This window comes from Salvelinus sp. IW2-2015, linkage group LG1 (assembly GCF_002910315.2).
Source record: "Salvelinus sp. IW2-2015 linkage group LG1, ASM291031v2, whole genome shotgun sequence".
Classification (NCBI taxonomy): Eukaryota; Metazoa; Chordata; class Actinopteri; order Salmoniformes; family Salmonidae; genus Salvelinus; species Salvelinus sp. IW2-2015.
The window spans coordinates 2,675,392-2,697,329 of NC_036838.1; the positions used below are offsets into that span (position 1 = coordinate 2,675,392).

The 21,938-nt window shown below is 45.3% G+C and overlaps 1 protein-coding gene across 1 annotated transcript in view; it reads left to right on the plus strand.

Annotated features, from left to right (window-relative positions):
* The window catches only part of usp43a (ubiquitin specific peptidase 43a), an 83,376-nt gene that overhangs the window by 11,004 nt on the left and 50,434 nt on the right, over nt 1-21,938 (plus strand). Inside the window, exons 4-6 of the mRNA XM_070447967.1 lie at nt 10,423-10,512; nt 11,794-11,929; nt 20,478-20,622. Of these exons, the coding sequence (XP_070304068.1) occupies nt 10,423-10,512; nt 11,794-11,929; nt 20,478-20,622 (371 nt within the window). The remainder of the gene's footprint in view (nt 1-10,422; nt 10,513-11,793; nt 11,930-20,477; nt 20,623-21,938) is intronic.

Consider the following 21,938-nt stretch of genomic DNA (forward strand, 5'->3'; position numbering starts at 1 on the left):
CTACACAACTTCAATGGGCCCTGGTTAAACGTTGTGCACAATAAAGGGAATAGCATGCCATTTGGAGGCACCCAAAGGACTGAGGAAATAGATCTGTCTTCTATTCGTACTCTCCCCTGTGTCTTCAGTTCAACACAGCTGCCCAAGATGGTGGTGTGTAGATTCTGTAGCCAAACCTTTCTGTTTACTTACCCTTCAGGGCCCCTCTCTGCCAAGCAAACACCAAGACAATTGTATTGACCCAGTACTGTCAGAGCTGAAGCACTTTATTACTCTCTGGGAAACTATTTACGCTGTTTCATGATGTGATTGACTCTAGTGGTTGAGGACGGTGGAGTAATTGTGAGGACTGCCAATAAGATTTCCCTCCTCCTTTTTGAAACCCCAGTAACAACTGAGGTAATACAAAGAGAAATGGCATACTTAAGCTAAGAGAGGGGCTGAGAGTTCTCAGATGTGCCCACTCACAATGTACCTTTTGTTTTATGGGGTTGGATTTGTACTGTAGGAGCCTACAGAGTAAGTGGTTGCAGTTGAAGCTTGCCAGAGATGATAGCCCAGCGCAGTTGTTTGTTTAGAGAATGAGTTCAACAACTGGTGTCCGGGTCCCCAATGCTCCGGTGACGTGGAGGAGGAGGCTGTCAACGGTCCTGGATCGAGACCAGAGAGACAGAGGGACGATTAGAGCCTCGTCTAGCCTCATATCTCCACACTGCAGATGGGGACCAGAGCGTGTCGCCCCTCTCAGTATGCAAGCAGGATATGCACACACAGGCACGGATGCAGACACCCTTCTCTGAGTGGATAGAGGCAGTAACCGTACTCAGGAACTCTCTGACATGAACACACTGGAACTGTAAAGGCCACTCTCTGAGAGAGTACTCATCATCAACAGAGGAAATACTAGCGCAGGATGATGAGGATGGTCAACCTTAAACTTCATCAACGCTGTGAGATGAAGGTCACAGCAAATATTTTTGGGAGCGGGGGGGTTCAACTCAAAGTTTTTAAGCAAATGAACATCCATTTTGGCTCAGCGCTGCCTCCAATATCACAAATGTCACACTCAATCTCTTGAAGTTGAAGACAATGTCCCAGCACAGGAAGCATTCAACAGACCAATCAGCTTGTCTGTCACGTTCTGACCATAGTTTGCTTTGTATGTTTCTATGTTTTATGTCTAGGTTGTCTATTTCTGTGTTTGGTCAGGGCGTGAGCTGGGGTGGGCATTCTATGTTGTTTTTCTATGTTTTGTTCTATACGTTATATTTCTATGTGTTTGGCCTAGTATGGTTCTCAATCAGAGGCATGATTGAGAATCATACTTAGGTAGCCTGTTTTCCCACTATGGGTTGTGGTAGTTGTTTTACGTTTTAGTGTTTTCACCATTCGGGACTGTTCCGGTTTTCATTTTGATTCTCTTGTTCTTTTTGTTTTTGTACTTTTCTCATTAAAAGTTATTATGGATACGTACCACGCTGCATTTAGGTCCTCCTCTCATCCACCAACGAAAGCCGTTACATTGTCTCCTAACCGCGTTGATTAGCTCCCAGACTTCATCTTCCAGCTCGTCACACCCCTCAGAGAGAGGCAGCCGAAAACAATTGTCCCCCCCCTTCCCCTTTGAGGCGTAGCCCTCTGTTAATTTCCCATGGCGTGGCCCTTTGTTTAAATGTCTCTAATGGAGAAGCAGATAGAGGCAGATCAGCCTCAGATGCACTCATCCAACCACCAACCATCGCAGACACCAGCCAACCCAGACAGGACTGGACTGTGACAGGGAATTTGGCTGCTGGCTATACAGCAGCCCGCCCCGTCTTTCAACCAGAGAAATGAAGCTTAGAGAGGAATAGGTAGGAGGAAAGAGGAAATGAGGTAGAGAAGAATGAAGGAAGAGAGGAAAGGAGGGAGCAGAGGAGGTAACCTGTCTGGCCGACTTGTAGAGTAAAGTCTGGATGTAGAGTAAAAGTCTGGAAGGACTTGCCAAGTGTTCCACTTTAGACGTTATGCTAATTACAGGGCAGAAGACACTATACTGTAGACTTTTGTCTGTGGATTGATTGGTTAGTCGAACGACTGAGGGGATACTCGAGCCTGTGCCTTTGTCCTGGAGTGGCACTGGGCTGAAATGGCATCACGACCTCTGTGCCGGCCTGTATCCATCAGTGTKTGGGATTGGGGTCCTTGCATTTCTGTTCAGGCATCATTCGCCACCCCGGCCATTACCAATGTGTTTCTCTYCCACTTCGCTTTTAGCCACAWTTGTGGAAAATGCAAATCACCAATGGCGCGATATTGAATCTCAAATGGGCTTTTCACATGGGCACTGAGTATTTATGAGACCCGGCTGACTCCAACCCCTGGGGAAGTTATATCTCGCATTTGTCCTCTCAATTTTTTGGATAAAATCYACTGTGAATCCATTGGAATACATTATTCAAGCAGAGAGGGATTTTTAGCTGGTGAAACTGAAAGGAAAAGGGGATTGATGGAAGACCAGATTCACCGTGGGTTCAAATGTATTCATCAAGAAGGTCTGTGTTGTGTGTTTGACACAGTATCTTCATTCTGTCTCATGTGGGTTCAGGGTAATGCACGGTATGAGCTGTTTGCTATGAGAGCTGCGTTCAAGAAAGCTCTTGGACCAATTTACTGGTCAAACKTTCTCTAAAAGCACTGTGTRTACGTCATGACGTTTGAATTCGGTCTAATGTATGTTGATGCGTAGCATGTGCTATATATGTAGGRCTATGACATGAGAGCTGCATTCCAATAGGGTGAGGCTGCAGGTTCAGTCATGCTGTTTGGGTTATTATGTCTTAATTCAGTGGTCTTGAGCGATATAGATGCTGCGTTCAAGAATGGTGATATGAGGCTACGTGTTTAGTAATGCTGGTCACGTACTATTTATTTAGGTAGTGCAGAGAGGCTGTTCAAAAACTCATCTGTATAAATGATGAATAATGGTTTCTGGTAGACCGTTGGTCGGTAGGACTGCTAACTCGTTGCTGTGGGCTAGAGGCCAGGGGATTGGTGCTGTGAGCGTCAGCCAAATGCAGAGTGGATGGTGGTGCGCAGGCATAGGTTTGACACAGCACACACGGACCTCCTGAAACACAGAATTATTTCTCTTAGCCAATACAGCAACTTCCTTACGACACACAGCACACAGAAACACCACATCTTGACAGACTCTCCTCCAACAGCTAGAGGTCGACGATTTATGATTTTCAACGCCGATAACCGGATACCGATTATTGGAAGACAACAATCAAGCCAGATACGATTCAACTCCGGTCGTTTTTTTTTTTGCTTGTTGTGTAACTAATGAACAAATTACAACAATACTGAATGAACACTATATTTTAAACTTCAACTTATAATACATCATTCAAAACATCAATTAGCTTCAACATAACATCCAAATAACATCGTTCAATTCTAGGTTTAAATAATGCCAAAAACAAAGGTAGGAAGAAGAAAACAGTAGATAAGTGGCAATATGTTGCCCATCTAGAAAGCCGTCTAAAGTTCCTTGTTCAGAACATGCAGAACATATCGAAAGAGCTGGTGGTTCTCTTTAACATGAGTCTTCAATATTCCCCAGGTAAGAAGGTTTTAGGTTTGTAGTTATTATAGGAATTATAGGGACTACTTTCCTCTTTTTTTCTTCTTTGTATTTCATAATACCTTTTGACTATTGGATGTTCTTATAGGCACTTTAGTATTGCCAGTGTAACAGTATAGCTTCCGTCCCTCTCCCGCTCCTACCTGGCTCGAACCAGGTAACACCTTGAACAACAGCCACCCTCAAAGCAGCGTTACCCATGCAGAGCAAGTGGAACAACTACTCCAAGTCTCAGAGCGAGTGACGTTTGAAACGCTATTAGCGCGCACCCCGCTAACTAGCTGGCCATTTCACATCCGGTGGACACCAGCCTATATCTCGGGAGTTGATAGGCTTGAATTCATAAACAGCAGAGCTGCTGCAAACGCACCAAATGCTGTTTGAAATGAATTGCTTACGAGCATGCTGGTGCCTTACCATCGCTTCAGTCAGACTGCTCTTCAAATCATAGACTAATTATAACATAATAACACACAGAAATACGAGCCTTTGGTCATAAAAATATGGTCGAATCGCAAACTACATCTCGAACACAAAACGTTTGATTCTTTCAGTGAAATAACGGAACCCGTTCCGTAGAGGTTTGGACTGTTAAAACCGTTAAGGTTGCAAGATTGATAGTCCCTGAGCTGACAAGGTAAAAATCTGGTCGTTCTGCCCCTGAACAAGCAGTTAAACCACCGTCTCCGAGGCCATCATTGAACAATAAGAATGTGTTCTTAACTGGACTTGCCTAGTTAAATAAAGCTTGTTAAAAAATTGAAAAAAATACGGCCAAAATCTGGGCATCCAAAAATAGACCGATTTCCGAATTGTTATGAAAACTGTGAACTCGGCCCCTAATTAATCGGCCATTCGCATTTAATCGGATCGACCTCTACCACAAGACACAACACATACTGACAGACTCTCTCCTCAACAGCACACACACACACACCACACGACATACTGACAGACTCTTCCTCACAGAACACAACACACACACACATACTGACCAGATCTCTCTCCTCACAGACACACACACACAATTACTGACAGACTCTCTCCTCACAGACAACACAACACACACACACTGACAGACTCTCCTCACGACACACACACACACACACTGACAGACTTCTCCTCACAGACACCACACACAGCTGACATTACTTTCTCTTCACAGAACACACACACACACTGACAGACTCTCTCCTCACAGATCACACCACACACACACTGACAGACTCTCTCTTTCACAGACACCAACACACACTGACAGACTCTCTCTTCACAGAACACCACACCACCACACTTGACAGGGGCACTCTCTCCTCACAGACACACAAACACGACAGGACTCTTCTTAGCACAACGACACACAACACACTGGACAACTTCTCCACACCACACACCATGACGCTCTCTCTTCACACCACACGACACACTGGGAGACCTCGTCACAACCACACACACCACACACACACACACTGACAGACTCTCTCCTCACAGACAACACACACACACACTGGACAGACTCCTCTCCTCACAGACACACCACACACAACACACACACTGACAGACTCTCTCTTCAACAGAACACACCACACACACCAGAATGGAAATGCTGTCAGCCTCCACACACAGAGTTTTAGTGTGCCAGAGGTGTGTGTTGGCTGTGTGTGTCGTGTGTGTGTGTGTGTGTGTTGTGTGTGTGTGTGTGTGTGGTGTGTGGTGTGTGTGTGTGTGTGTGTGTGTGTGATGCTTTTTGTGGCGTGTGGTGTGTGTGTGTGTGTTGTGGTGTTGTTGTGTGCGTGGTCAGACCCACGGAAGAGCGTTCTTAAAGTGATGTTGGAACGTGTAAGCACCAATAATGCTGCTGACTGTCCCTTCCATGACAGAGGTAAATACAGGAATCATTTTAACCCCTTTTAACTTCTCAGGAATTTGTGATAAGATCCAAAGAAATAGAATGACTAGAGTCCATAGAAAGTAGAATGACTAGATTATAGAAAATTAGGAATAACTAAGTAATACTTTTGAAAATAGTAATGCTATTTCTATGAAATTGGGCCATACTCTACAAAACCTCTCAGCTAGCAGGAGAGTAAGGTGCTGATCTAGGAATCCGGTTTTCGCCTTTTAGATCAGAATGGAATAAGATTAGAAGGACGAGGTAGGGAGCTGATTCTAGATCAGCGCTCCTACTCTGAGACTCTTTGTGTGGATACAGGGCCCTGTGTTGTAACGACTCTCGATTAACAGAACCTGTACCGACTGTATGAACTTGAACGCATCACTGTCCTCGTACGTGACTCAGAGAACACCTGATAACCTGGACTCATTCAGCTGAGAGCAACCAGGACGGAAAAGTTGGAGCAGGAGAGCAGAGAAGCAGGAGCAAGCGCTCAGATGTAATCAACTGGCACGGTGGGGAGCTAATATGTCTCCACACAAGCAGTCTGCACAAATCTCTACTCTCCAACCACGTCTCTACCTACCACTTGCCATCCTTCCTTCTCTCTCACACCCGCTACCCACCCATTCCTCTTCTCTAACCATCCTCTTCTCTCTACCACCACCACCATCTCCTTCTCTTACCCACCTCCTCTTCTCTACCACCACCATCCATCGCTTGCTCTCTACCACCACCACCATCCTTCCTTCTACTCTACCACCACCACCATCCTCCTTCCTCTCTACCACCACCACCATCCTTCCTTCTCTCTACCACCACCATCCTTTCCTTTCTTCTCTTACCACCACCACCATCCTTCTCTCTACCACCACACCACCTTCCTTCTCTCTACCACCACCACCATCCTTCCTTCTCTCTAACCACCACCATACCATCCTGTTCCGTCTGCTCACCACTGCATCCTTCCTTCTCTTACCACCACCACCATCCTTCCTTCTCTCTACCACCACCATCCTTCCCTTTCGTCTCTACCACCACCACCATCCTTCCTTCTCTACCACCACTGCCATCCTTCCTTCTCTTCTCTGCCTCCATCTTTCTCTCTTACAATCGCCTTTCCTTCTCCCCTCCCCCTCCCCCTGGGGATGCTGCTACACAGTCCTTCTTGCTGTCCTCCATGTTTCTGTGCTTAACCCCCAGGCTCATCCCCTGCTGATCCCCCTGTAGGGTTGATCACCTCTGTGGCTCTCTGTCCCACACCACTCACTAAATCCCCCTGGGATGTACTCTGGCGGGCCACTGGCCAGGGAGGTATTCATGTTGGATCAATTATTGTGTTGGTTGACACTGGGTAGTGGATGCCCTGCATGACACGGGAGGATGAGACGGGGTAGTGAATCTTTGCATTGGATGATGTCAAGGTGTCATGTCCCCTTAATCTGGATGTCCTTGCTTCTCAGTGACTTGGGTGCTCTCTTCAGTTTCCGTCCGCACCTCTCTCTTCTTAATAACCACATCATACTTAGGGATAGACATTTCGCGTCAATTTTTGTGCCGACTAACTGATCTCAAAACAAACTGTTAAAAAAACAAATACGTGATCGACACAGTCAGCAGCCAGCAATGGGAGTCGATCCCAGAGCAATGGGAGTCACCAGAGCAATGGGTGAAGTCGCCCAGAGCAATGGAGCCAGCGTCACCGAGCAAAGTCACGCAATCGGAGTTCGCCAGACGCAATGGGGAGTCACCAGAGCCAATGGGAGTCCCAGACAATGGGAGTACCCAGGCAATGGGAGTCGCAGAGCCAATGGGAGTCAGCCAGAGCACAATGGGAGTCCCAGACAAGATTCGGCAATGGGAGTCACGCAGTCTCCAAGACGGGAAGGCAGGCACAAAGTTCGGCCCAAATAAGCCCATAGAAACTAGGGATGCACAATATCATCAGGTAAGCATATCGGATCGGCATATTTAGCTAAAATGCCGCATCGGCCCGATGTCTAGTTTAACCCCGAATGTGCAAACGGATGTCTAAGCTTGCACGTGCATAACTTATATACGTAGCGTAGATGACGTAAGACGGCACGAAAAATAGTTCTACTAACCGTGTAACACCAGCATTTCATAACCTAGCCACAATGTTGTCGCTGTGTGGTCGAGCAGTCAACAAGTCGAGCCGTCGTTTGAAAGAGTAAGAAAATTTCAGCAGACGAACTCAAAGCAGAAAATCCATTCAAGCCTAGATAATGGAATCTTTTGCCCTTGACAATCAACCGTTCTCTGTCGCGGATGATGTGGCTATTTCGCCGCAGCTGCGGTTCGAGCACGGTACACACTACCAAAGTAGGCTGCTATTTTTCAACTGACTGGAGAAATAGCTCATCAACGTGTGTTCGCAGCAGACGTGATACCCTCTGTCCATGGCATTGAGACGCCGGCTGTCAACCAAAACTGCACACAGACCCGTGGGGTTTAAAACTTATGCTAGGTAAGGACCGCCTACTTTCGATGCAGACAAGAAACACAGGGTTATGTGAAAATGTTAGACACAGCTGAAACAAGATTGGACTAACGGACACCGTGACAGGTTTGCGCACTGGAAGAGAGGCCACTGACAGACAGAGAGCTGAAACGTCACTGTGGACATTATTGAATGGATCCTGGTTTGAGACTGAACAAAATGAACAAACAAAACAGCCACAGCAGTAGGTGGACTAACTGAAATAAATTGTTTCGGATTTATGTTTTACTGGTAATACGTAACAATGCCAACAAAATCAACTTTTGGCTGTGTGTGTTGTGTGTGTGGTGTGGTGTTGTGTGTGCTGTGGTGTGTGTGTGTGTGTGTGTGTGTGCTGTGTGTGCTAGTGTGTGTGTGTGTGTGTGTGTGTGGTGTGTTGTGTTGTTGTGGTGGATGTGTTTCAAACTATTAACTGAAAACCTAGACCTGCATGACAAAAGCCCAAAAAAGGTTAAATATCGGTTATCGGTATTGTTTTTCTTTTGGCAAGGAAAATATCGGATATCGGTGTCGGCCAAAAATGTAATGTCAGTGCATCCCCAATAGAAACGCATTGGACTTATTTTGGCGAGAGTGAAACCTCTCGTTTCACCTCTTCTTCTCTGATACTATGCATGCATACATGGACCAGACAGTTTTCATTAAGAGCCTAATAGAAGCATGCAACAAAGCAAGCCTATCGTCTTACAGTCAAAAGGCTGTAGCCTACTATTTAACATGCAACTCCTGTAATAAAGCAGCTAGTAAAACTTCCTTTTCAAACATTTACCCAAATGCAATTGGTGGAAAACCCAGTTCTAAACTGTGCACCTAATGGAGCAGTTCCATTTGACAGAGATGACATCTCAATTAGAAACTTAGAAAGAGGGGGAATCTAATAGCAACTACTATGATGGGTTGCTAATATGACTAGGATTGGGCCTTTGGCTGCTGGACAATGAAAGAAAGTTGATTTGAAAACCAATAGAACAGGAGAGAAATGCTGGTTAATGGCATGAGGAAGTCTTTATAAAATAATTGCCTCCGCGTTTCTTTGGAGGTATTTTGGCTAMYCTACTTTGAAGCAAGGTAGCACACGCCTCATTATTTGAAGTGACGTAAACGTTCAAGTTTCAAATAATTATACTGCCTTAAGCTCACATTGCAAAGTGGTGGGTGACGCGCTGATAGTCAACGGTAGGCAGGCTATAGCGTATGCATCCGAATAGCGAATTTGGAGGCGCGCTTTACGAGTTCATACTTAGAAATTAAAGTAGCTCCTTTTTAATCGTGGCCACCAATGTTTTTAACACGCGATTGCATTTAGAATGGTTATTTGTTGAACAATGACTGGGCTTCCGAAAGCAGTTWTCACTCCAGTAAGTAGGCTATTCCTCTCCTCAAACTAGGCTATGCATGCTGTGCACGTGTGATAAATAAGATGCATGACGACTAACGAAAATACACACGCGCCAATTTAATCCTACAAAATTATGAAAATGAACCTAAGCATTACCGGACAAGTGTATTTAAGGTGGCTAAGCGATTTAACGGTTAACCTCCCTACATCTACCTAATTCCTGCTGTATGACTCTTTCTTTCGTATCTTTTTKCGTCCCCACATTCCTCTCTTCCCACCACGGTTTTTGAACACCCGCTGAAATATTCAAATAAAACCACATTATTTCTCTCCTTTCTTGTGAATATTTCAGTCTCTTCCGGTGTGTTTTCTAACAGAGGATGTGAGGCTCCAGGTGTAGTGGTGTCTCTCTCGGAGCTAAATGCACTTTCTCTGTTCTGTCCAGCTACTCCGTAACACGCCATGCATAACGTTACACATATAGAAGCCCTGCCAGGTGAGGTTGAAAATCTTTACCTCTCCACTCAACCTAGACACACCACACACACACAACACACACACACACACACACAACACACACACACACACACACACACACACACACCACCACACACACACACACACACACACACACACACACACACACACACACACACACACGGTGCCCAAGATCATGTGGTCTGTGTACCACACCATCCCACTCACGTGAGAGGAGCTGGTTGGAAAATGGATGTTGCCCCTCGATTGGATCTGGCTTACTCATCCTAAAGTATCAAAACATTTATTGTGTGACATAGATGATTTGGACATGAAGCGCAAAAATGCTAATATAGTTAGCATTGACTTGCATTGGATTTGTGCCACAAATGTTTAAAGTTAGCATTTGGACAGTGTCCAGGTAAACAAAACTAAAGCGTGGATTGCTGTCTTACCCTGTCCATACACTGCTACAGGGTAAGGAAACCAATATGTCATTTAGTAATTGGGGTGAAATATCCCTTAACCCAAACCCTCTCTCCCTCTCTCTGTTGTATCTGTAGGTCCTCCCTGACATGTCCACTTGCCTTAAACAGAGCAACACCTTTGACCCCTTCCTCTGCATCTCACTGCCATTCCCTACGGCAAACCAGGTAAGCCACACCAGTCATAAAGCCACTGCAATGTGTGTTTGTGTGTGTGTGTGTGTGTGTGTGTGTGTGTGTGTGTGTGTGTGTGTGTGTGTTGTGTGTTGTGTGTGTGTGTGTGTGTGTGGTGTGTGTGTGTGTGTGTGTGGTGTGTGTGGTGTGTCATGTACACTTTTCATGTTACCAGTTCTCCTTTTTGTGACAATAAGACACAGTGGAAATATGATCAAGTGCTAGTGTTGTGAAACGCAGGGTGGGCGTTTCTGACAAATGCACAACAGCTTGCTGGAATAGCGTATATATCGCATTGTCTCTAGCTCACAGACAGTCTATCCACAGGGCCAGTCTGATACTGATTCTATTAACATGCTAGTTTGGTAGTAGACACTCTTATARGATGCAACTTACCGCATTTGTATTAAGGTATAACTCTTGTATAGCTCTTAAATATCCAGCATATGACCTTAATACCAAGAGACTGACTTCATGAATCCTCATCAGTTCAAGTGGGACTCACGCAGTTAATGATTTTGGGACTCCGTTGTGCCCCCCTTTGGGAGGGATGTATTRTCTCATCTCATTGTCCTCACTTACTGATGGCATATTCCCCTTATCGCRCCGCTGTCTGCAACTGAAATCTTAGTGAGATCTCAATAATGGTCGTGTCTTCTTACATCAGCAGGGGGTTAACTAAKATCACCYGCTCTTACTTTGTACACCGCATCTCRGTCTCTCATCCAGTCTCATCTCAGCATGTCTAACAACATCAACAAACCAGCGCTCACATCCTCCCCGTGTCTCTGCTCTTTGAGCACTCTGTTAGCGACGACGACAACACTTCCTGAATAATGCATGATGGGAAGGCAGGAAGCTGGGGCGTCATCAGAGCTCCTGTCTCTCTGCCAGACTTTCCTCTATCCATCCCTCCATCTCTCTCTCCCTCCACCCGTTCTTCCCTCACCTGAGTCATACCTCAAACCTGTGGCCTCAAATAGCATTAAGTGCTCATCCCTCCACCCTTCCATTGCTCCACCTGTCATGCTCACATCTTCTGCACTAGCTAGCTCCTGTTGATTGTAGATAGGCATGCCTCAGCAGACACAGACAGGCTCCCTGTGGTGCTAATGCTAACACGTTAGCATCGCCTTGCAGTCAGTCATGCCCAGGCAGACACTGTGGAGGGGATAAGAGACCAGCACAGCAAGTGTAATGTCTAGAAGCTGTCTTTGTGTGTGTGCTTGTGAAGAACTGTCTGGAACAAGATTCTCTTTCTCTCTCCCTCTCCAGGTGTATGAGTGTGACCCTGGTGTTCAGTACTAAGGGTCAGAGGTATCTACGTGTTGGTCTGGCTGTGCCTCTCATCGGCTCCATCTCCTGCCTACGTGCCATGGTTGCTGAGGAGGGCAAGACCACYCCAGACCAGGTAAGGGCTGCGCACACACACACACACATGGTCAGTGGGCCAGACTTGTTAGCCTACTGAATCTAAAAGGCCCTATCCTGCTCTATCCTATGTCMATGYGGTGTAAATTCATTATTCCACTCACTCACTGTAACATTCTCGTGGTGAGAATCTCTGTCCGTTAATTACCATACCTCCCAGACAGAGGCTTTTTACCCGTTGTAACAGGATCATCATGGAAAGCCCTGCTGCTCTGACGACACAGAAAAGGAAAACCAGGCAGAGAAAGAGAGGGGGGCTAGACCGACAGAGAAAGAGAGAGGGGCTAGACGGACAGAGAAAGAGACTGACGGGCTAGACGGACAGAGAAGAGAGAGGGGCTAGACGGACAGAGAAAGAGAGGGGGGCTAGACGGACAGAGAAAGGGGAGGGGCTAGACGGACAGAGAAAGAGAGAGGGGCTAGACAGACAGACAAAGAGAGGGGGGCAGACCGACAGAGAAAGAGAGAGGGGCTAGACGGACAGAGAAAGAGAGAGGGGCTAGACGGACAGAGAAAGAGAGAGGGGCTAGACGGACAGAGAAAGGGAGAGGGGCTAGACGGACAGAGAAGAGGAGAGGGGCTAGACAGACAGAGAAAGGGAGAGGGGCTAGACGGACAGAGAAAGGGAGAGGGGCTAGACGGACAGAGAAGGGAGAGGGGCTAGACGGACAGAGAAAGGGAGAGGCGGCTAGACGGACAGAGACTAGAGCAGCACCAGACAGATAGAATGACAGAACCTGGGCAGACCAGACAGATAGAATGACAGAGACTGGAGCACACCAGACATAGAATGACAGAGACTGGAGCAGACCAGACAGATAGAATGACAGAGACTGGAGCAGACCAGACAGATAGAATGACAGAGACTGGAGCAGACCAGACAGATAGAATGACATAGACTGGAGCAGACCAGACAGATAGAATGACAGAGACTGGAGCAGACCAGACAGATAAAATGACAGAGYCTGGAGCAGACCAGTCAGATAGAATGACAGAGACTGGAGCAGACCAGACAGATAGAATAACAGAGATGAAGAGAGGGAACAAATAGACAGAGAGAGATAGGAATATTTCAGACAGAGACACTCTGRTGTCAGCCCCACAGCTGGGCCTAATATCTCGRCATGGTATGTGAGAAGGAGCAGGATGGGACATCACTGTCTGTCTGTCTGTCTGTTTGTTTGTGATTTGATAAAAGCCTTCTCAGAAAACAGATGTGAGGAGAGAGTAAGGAATCCTTAAAGGTCCAATGCAGCCATTTTTTATCTCAATATCAAATCCTTTTTGGGTAACAATTAAGCGTCTTACTGTGATTGTTTTCAATTAAAATGGTCAGAAAATAAACAAAAATAGCTTCTTAGCAAAGAGCAATTTCTCAAGCAAGTGTCATGACTGACCACGAGAATCAGGTTTGCAATTAATAACTTCAATCAGACCCCCTTTCACCCGTAGAGGGGGAAGGAAAGTACTAATGGGGATTAACAACTCACGTCCAGTCGTAAATCAAGGGAGAAGATAAAATGGCGCCGGAGCAGAAGGCAGGCGTTTTACGTGATTGTTTTTTTAGTTTTTTTTTATCTGCGTTGTTTGTAACTTGTTTTTTTACTCATTTTGTACATAATGTTGCCGCTACCGTCTATTATGACCGAAAATAACTTCTAGACATCAGGACTGCGATTACTCACCACGGACTAGCAGAATCCTATTTCTTCTTTCACGACTCTGACGAGCACGAGGCGGAGGATATACGGCTCCCTCGAGAACAGGCCTCGGTCCCTGTGATCTGCGTGAAGAGGAGGCGGAGAAAGAGAGGCCGGAGAGCGGGCTGCCTGCTGAGAAGTCGAAGGTGATCAAATAAATCCCCACTACCCTCAATTCTGCTAGCAAATGTGCAGTCTTTGGATAATAAAATTTACGAGTTACGATTAAGATTAAACTACCAACGGGACATTAATAGCTGAAATATCTTATGCTTCACGGAGTCGTGTCTGAACGACGACAACATCAACATACAGCTGGCTGGTTATACGATGTACCGGCAGGATAGAACAACGGCGTCTGGTAAGACATGGGGCGCCGGTCTATGTATTTTTGTAAACAACAGCTGGTGCACGATATCTAAGGAAGTCTCAAACTATTGCTCGGCTGAGGTAGAGTTTCTCATGATAAGCTGTAGACCACACTACCGTTTTCATCTGTATTCTTTGTAGCTGTTTACATACCACCACAGTCAGAGGCTGGCACTAAGATAGCATTGAATGAGCTGTATTCCGCCATAAGCAAACAAGAAAACGCTCACCCAGAGGCGGCGCTCCTAGTAGCCGGAGACTTTAATGCAGGGAAACCTAAATCAGTTTTACCAAATTACTATCAGCATGTTAAATGTGCAACCAGAGGGAAAATAACTCTGGACCACCTATACTCCACACACAGAGACACATACAAAGCGCTCCCTCACCCTCCATTTGGCAAATCTGACCATAATTCCATCCTCCTGATTCCTGCTTTCAAGCTAAAATTTTAAGCAGGAAGCACCAGTGACTAGATCAATAAAAAAGTGGTCAGATGAAGCAGATGCTAAGCTACAGGACTGTTTTTCTAGCACAGACTGGAATATGTTCCGTGATTCTTCCGAAGGCATTGAGGAGTACACCACATCTGTCATTGACTTCATCAATAAGTGCATCGATGACATCGTCCCCACATTGACCGTACGTATATACCCCAACCAGAAGCCATGGATTATATGCAGCATCCGCACTGAGCTAAAGGCTACAGCTGCCGCTTTCAAGGAGCGGGAATCTAACCCGGAAGCTTATAAGAAATCCCACTATTCCCTCCGACGAACTATCAAACAGGCAAGTGTCAATACTGGACTGAGATCGAATCGTACTACACCGGCTCCGACGCTCGTTGGATGTGGCAGGGCTTGTAAACCATTATAGACTACAAAGGGAAGCACAGCTGAGAGCTGCCCAGTGACACGAGCCAACCAGACGAGCTAAACTACTTCTATGCTCACTTCGAGGCAAATAACACTGAAACATGCATGAGAGCACCAGCTGTACCGGAAGACTGTGTGATCACGCTCTCTGCAGCCGATGTGAGTAAGACCTTTAGACAGGTCAACATTCACAAGGCCGCAAGGCCAGACGGATTACCAGGACGTGTACTGCGAGCATGCGCTGACCAGCTAGCATGTGTCTTCACTGACATTTTCAACCTTTCCCTGTCCGAGTCTGTAATACCAACATGTTTTAAGCAGACCACGATAGTGTCTGTGCCCAAGAACACTAAGGTAACCTGCCTAAATGACTACCAACCCGTAGCACTCATGTCTGTAGCCATGAAGTGCTTTGAAAGGCTGGTCATTGCTCATATCAACACCATCATCCCAGAAACCCTAGACCCACTCCAATTTGCATACCGCACCAACAGATCCACAGATGATGCAGTCTCTATTGCACTCCACACTGCCCTTTCCCACCTGGACAAAAGGAACACCTATGTGAGAATGCTATTAATTGACTACAGCTCAGCGTTCAACACCATACTGCCCTCAAAGCTCATCAATAAGCTAAGGACCTGCAACTGGATCCTGGACTTCCTGATGGGCCGTCCCCAGGTGGTAAGGGTAGGTAACAATTCATCCGCCACGCTGATCCTCAACACAGGGGCCCCTCAGGGGTGCGTGCTCAGCCCCGTCCTGTACTCCCTGTTCACTCATGACTGCATGGCCAGGCACAACTCCAACACCATCATTACATTTGCTGATGACACAACAGTGGTAGTCCTGATCGCTGACAACGACAAGACATTCTATAGGGAGGAGGTCAGAGACCTGGCCGTGTGGTGCCAGAACAACAACCTCTCCCTCAACGTGATCAAGACAAAGGAGATGATTGTGGACAACAGGAAAAAAAGCACAGAGCATGCCCCAATTCTCATCGACGGGGCTGTAGTAGAGCAGGTTGAGAGCTGCAGGTTGTGAGTTCCTTAGTGTCCACATCACCAACATACTAACATGGTCCAAGCACACCATGACAGTCGTGAAGCGGGCACGACAAAACCTATTCCCCCTCAGGAGACTGAAAAGATTTGGCATGGGTCCTCAGATCCTCAAAATGTTCTACAGCTGCACCATCAAGAGCATCCTGACTGGTTGCCTCACTGCCTGGTATGTTAACTGCTCGGCGTCCGACCGCAAGGCACTACAGAGGGTAGTGTGTACGGCCCAGTACATCACTGGGGCCAAGCTTCCTGCCATCCAGGACTTCTATACCAGGCGGTGTCAGAGGAAAGCCCTAAAAATTGTCAAAGACACCAGCCACCCTAGTCATAGACTGTTCTCTCTGCTACCGTACCAGAGCAGCAAGTCTAGGTCCAAGAGGCTTCTAAACAGCTTTTACCCCCAAGCCATAAGACACCTGACAATCTTGTTCACATGGCTAGCCAGACTATTTGCATTGCCCCCCCCCCCCTCCACACCACTGCCATTCTCTTTTGTCATCTATGCATATCACTTTAATTAACTCTACCTACATGTACATACTACCTCAACTAAGCGGTGCCCCCGCACATTGACTCTGTACCGGCACCCCCTTTATATATTATATTTTTACTGATGCTCTTTAATTACTTGTTACTTTTATCTCTTATTCTTATCCGTATTTTTTGAAACTGCACTGTTGGTTGGGGGCTCGTAAGTAAGCATTTCACTGTAAGGTGAACCTGTTGTATTCGGCGCATGTGACTAATACAATTTCATTTGATTCGATTTTTGATTTGATTTTGATTTGAAGATCCAGGCTCTCCCTCTACAAATTCATCAAAGGATGTGCTTTGTCTCAACAGACCTTTTCCCGCTGAAACTCTGACCCGTTCAAAAGCGAATACTGGAACAATATTTCGAACATAGAACGTTGGGAATGGTCGGAGGGATCTATAGAACACTAATGTCATTTTGTTTGTTATTTTGTGATGTCATTAAAAATGCTATAAAGGAATACTGTAACTTGGAAAGTACACATAGATGAAGTTTCCATTCTATGGGTGTGGCATGTAATATGAAAATTATGAAAGTGTTATTGTTAAGATTGTTGAGATCTATTTTGAGAAGCTATAGGAGATCATTGTTTTCCATAACTTTGCACAGTGAGTACACCGCCCCTAAGTGAGGTCAGAGAGCGTGTCATCCTGCCGGAACCGCCCTTTCGAGAAAAGGTATAAATGATGGGTTAAAACCTGTTTAGGCCAGGGGTGCCGTAGCGCCCATCTCCTCCCACATTCCAGTAAAAGGCAGAGCGGCAAATTAAAAAAAAAGATTTGAAATATTAACTTTCACACATTAACAAGTCCAATACAGCATTTGAAAGATAAACATCTTGTCAATCCATCCAACATGTCCGATTTTTTAAATGTTTTACAGAGAAAACACCATATATTTATGTTAGGTCACCACCAAATAAAAAAGACAGACAGACATTTTTCACAGCACAAGTAGGCTGCAGGTAGCATGCACAAGCCAACCTAACAACCTAGAACCAACCTAAATAACCTAGAAAAAACTACCTCAGATGACAGCCTATAACATGTACACAATAAATCTATGTTTTGTTCAAAAAAATTGCATTTTTAGCTATAAATCAGTTTTACATTACTGCTACCATCATAGCTACAGTCAGAAATCGCACGGGAGTAGCCAGAGTAAATACAGACACCAACTACCTAATTACACATCATAAACATTTCAGACAAATATATGGTGGATAGCTAATGAAAGACAAATATCTTGTGAATACAGACAATATTTCCGATTGTTGAAGTGTTTTACAGCGAAAACCCACATATATTTATGTTAGTTCACCACCAAATACAAAAGACAGACAGACATTTTTCACAGCAACGGTAGCATGCAAGTAGCTAACCTAACTAACCTAGAACCAACCTAGAACCAACCTAAATAACTAGAAAAAACTCCCTCAGATGACAGTCCTATAACATGTTACACAATAAATCTATGTTTTGTTCGAAAAATGTGATATTTTAGCTATAAATCAGTTTTACATTACTGCTACCATCATAGCCACCATCACAGCTACAGTCAGAAATCGCACGGCAGTAGCCAGAGAAAATACAGACACCAACGTCAACTACTAATTACACATCATAAAACATTTCAGAAAATATATGGTGGATAGCTAATGAAAGAATAAGATCTTGTGAACAGAGCCAATATTCCGATTTTTGAAGTGTACAGCGAAAACACAATATATCGTTATATAGCTTACTACAATAGCTAGCACACAGCAGATTGATTCTAGTCAAACGGTAGCATAGCACAGTTCGACAGATATATATGAAAAGCATCCCAAATTGGTCTTATCTTTGTGGATCTTCCATCAGAATGTTCTCCAAGGGGTCCTTTGTTCAGAACCGACTTTATTTGGATCCATAACGAACGATTTCTCCTCAGAATTAGCAAGCACACTGGCCGTGCGTTGCTAGCCTCTCGTTCTTGAACCAATTCTTGCGACGCATCACGTCTAAAGTCCAGAATAAATTTCAATAATATAATTAAACTATATTGAAAAAACATACTTTAGGATGATATTGTGACTGTATCAAAGAAAATCGAAGCCAGAGATCATATTCACCTTTAAAATGGTTCTTCCATGAGCCGAGTACAGTTCCTACTTCGCGCCAGGAAAAAAAGAGAAAGTGCGCACGTCTCAGTCCAAGAGGTTGTGTTCAGTCCCTGATCGAGATAATCAACTGATTTCTTCTCTCACTTCCGCATGACACCAGGCGAAGGCGTATGACGGTTTCTACAGTCATAAGTGACATGCCCTTTTATAGACAAGCTCTTGAAGAGAGAGTTCGCTTTTGGAAATCTCACTTCCGGTTAGGAAATGGTCTGTTAAAAGGGTTTCTGTTTCACTTAGAGAAATAATTCAAACATTTTAGAAACTAGAGACTGTTTTCTATCCAATAGTAATAATAATATGCTATATGTACGAGCAAGAATTGAGTACGAGGCCGTTTAAAATCATACGATTTTCCCAAAAGTGAAAATAGCACCCCCTGGTCCCCAACAGGTTAAGAAGTTAACACATTGGACCAGAAAAGCATGAAGCTGCAGCTGCACGTTTAAAATGGTTTGAACTTTGAATCTCAACATGAGGTGGAGATGATAAAATCACCTCCCGGACAATCACTGATACGGCAGATTAGCTGTCCTAAGTAAAGTATCTTCAAAAGCAAATTTATGTATGACCATCCTGTTACTCTGCTCAAACCATCGTATTACGCCACTCTCATCACCCCCCTGGGGAAACATGAACCATCTTCAAAAGAAGCATCTTCAAGAGTAAATGGAAGGAAAATCAACTCTGTAGTCCTGTTCAGGACTACACGACAAGTCACCGGATACCGGACAACTACGACAAAGGACAACAGTAGAAGAATTGTTGGAAACATTTCGGACAATCAGAGCCTTACAAGTGTGCCGCAAAAAGGCCCACCCCTTTCCAAGGCTGCCCCGATCCCCGGTGAACCCAGGCATTTCACGTAAATACACGTAAATAATTCATGATTTCTTGCTCAAAGCGGGCGGAGGTTCGTGTGCAAAGTATATGGTTATTGTAAGTGAGAGTAGTTTCTGGAACACTGGAACACACGAACAGGAACAATCACCCACAAACAAACAGTGAAACAGGCTACCTTAATATGGTTCCCAATCAGAGACAATGACAAACACCTGCCTCTGATTGAGACCATATTAGGCCAAACAACAAACCCAACATAGAAACACTAAACATAGAATGCCCACCCAGCTCACGTCCTGACCAACTAAACAAAGACTAAAACAAAGGAAATAAGGTCAGGAACGTGACATGGTGCCCCAAATCCTAATATGTTAATTGTTACATTATTAATTTAATCAGGGAACAATTAAACATAGTTAGTTAATTAGATACATAACAATCTTCAGATTAATGTTATAGTCAAATCACGGCACAAGAGTTTTGCTAGGACTGTCAGAGAGAAGTCTGAGTGGGTTGATGTCACCAGGCAGTCCAAAACTCCATCCCACCAAAAGAGGCAGACATTTCAGGCAATCTTTTCTAACAGCTCTTACAGCTCTTACACTATCATAATTTAAAAAAAGATCCGTTTTATTCCAACCCCATAGTGTGGATAATCACATTTTCGACTGCACTGGGCCTTTAATATGTGTTTACTTTAGAAGGATCTTGAACAGACTTATAACACAAAATATAGCATGTCTGCTCTGTTTGCTTTTCCACATACATTCCCTGTTTGTCCTCTATAGCTTGTCTGTCTACAATTTTTAGCCTGTGTATATGTGTGTTTGACCACCATGCTAAGCCACTTAGCCATGTCCATGGCTGTTTATACATAAAGTCTGTTTCCGTGCTAAGTGTCTGTATTAAGCAATGTACAGCAATTTAAACCATCTCCTCCTCGCTCTCTCTCTCCCTCCATCACCCCCGCCCCCCATCCAGGTGGTCCTGTCAGAGCTCTATGCCACCGGCTTCCAGCGTTCGTTCTCTGACGACGACGATCTGACCAGCATTGCCGAGAGCGATGTGGTCTATGCCTTCCAGGCTCCGCCCCTCCACACACGGGGAGGCTCCACGCGAATCTCGGGTAACCATGGCTGCATCCACAGCCCCAAGTGTGTGTGTGTGTGTCTCTCTCTCTCCCTCTCAGGCTAGCCCGAAGCTATTTGGCTTCAGCACAATGGATAGTGTTTGTTCAGACAAATACTATAGCGCTATAGGTTCTTAGCTGTTTCAATTTCTTGCTATTTCATGGACAGGTACTGTATTTCTGTCTAGGTTATTAAATTCTCTCAGACAGTGTCCCCGACGGTCTTATATCTAGCTGAGGGCTTGATGTACTGAGGCAAAGGCTCGCTCTCACTCACACACACGACACACATGCACACACACATACACTCACTCTCTCACATACTTGGATCGTGAACGTGGATGAGATGGAGCCAGCCTTGCGTCACCTCCCTTTGAAATCAGCCCCAGGTTTGCCAGGCAGCGTCAAATTAACTATTGATATGGCGAGTGCACATGCACGCATGTACGCACACACACATGCGCACACACACTTTTTTCCACCTGTTGACTCCTATCTAGTTGACCAGTTTCCAAAAGGAGGGTGTCTTAACTCTTATCCCTGGGGGACACCCGACCGGGAGGGCTACGTTCAGAGCAACACACCGCTAAACGAAACCCTTACTGTGTTTTTCCAACGTTCTTTAGCTCCTGAAAAGGGCCACATCAATAATTCAATAATGTGCTCAAAGGGGTCATGAAAAATGTACGATCCTCAATCTCTCTCCGGGAACGATAGAACGATATCTTTATCACCTGGAGACAGAGGAGAGAAAATAATGTCCCGGCGCTAATGGAGGTGATCAGACTAAGGGTAGAGGAGAGAAAATAATGTCCCGGTGCTAATGGAGGTGATCAAACTAAGGGTAGAGGAGAGAAAATAATGTCCTGCCGCTAATGGAGGTGATCAGACTAAGGGTAGAGGAGAGAAAATAATGTCCTGCCGCTAATGGAGGTGATCAGACTAAGGGTAGAGGAGAGAGGAAGAGGCACACACACACACCGACACACTCACTTCAGGAAACAGCAGAGGGAGCACCCCCCTATCCACATCGACGGGACAGTAGTGGAGAAGGTGGAAAGTTTTAAGTTCCTTGGTGTACACATCACGGACAAACTGAATTGGTCCACCCACACAGACAGCGTTGTGAAGAAGGCGCAGCAGCGCCTCTTCAACCTCAGGAGGCTGAAGAAATTCGGCTTATCACCAAAAGCACTCACAAACTTCTACAGATGCACAATCGAGAGCATCCTGTCGGGCTGTATCACCGCCTGGTACAGCAACTGCTCCGCCCACAACCGTAAGGCTCTCCAGAGGGTAGTGAGGTCTGCACA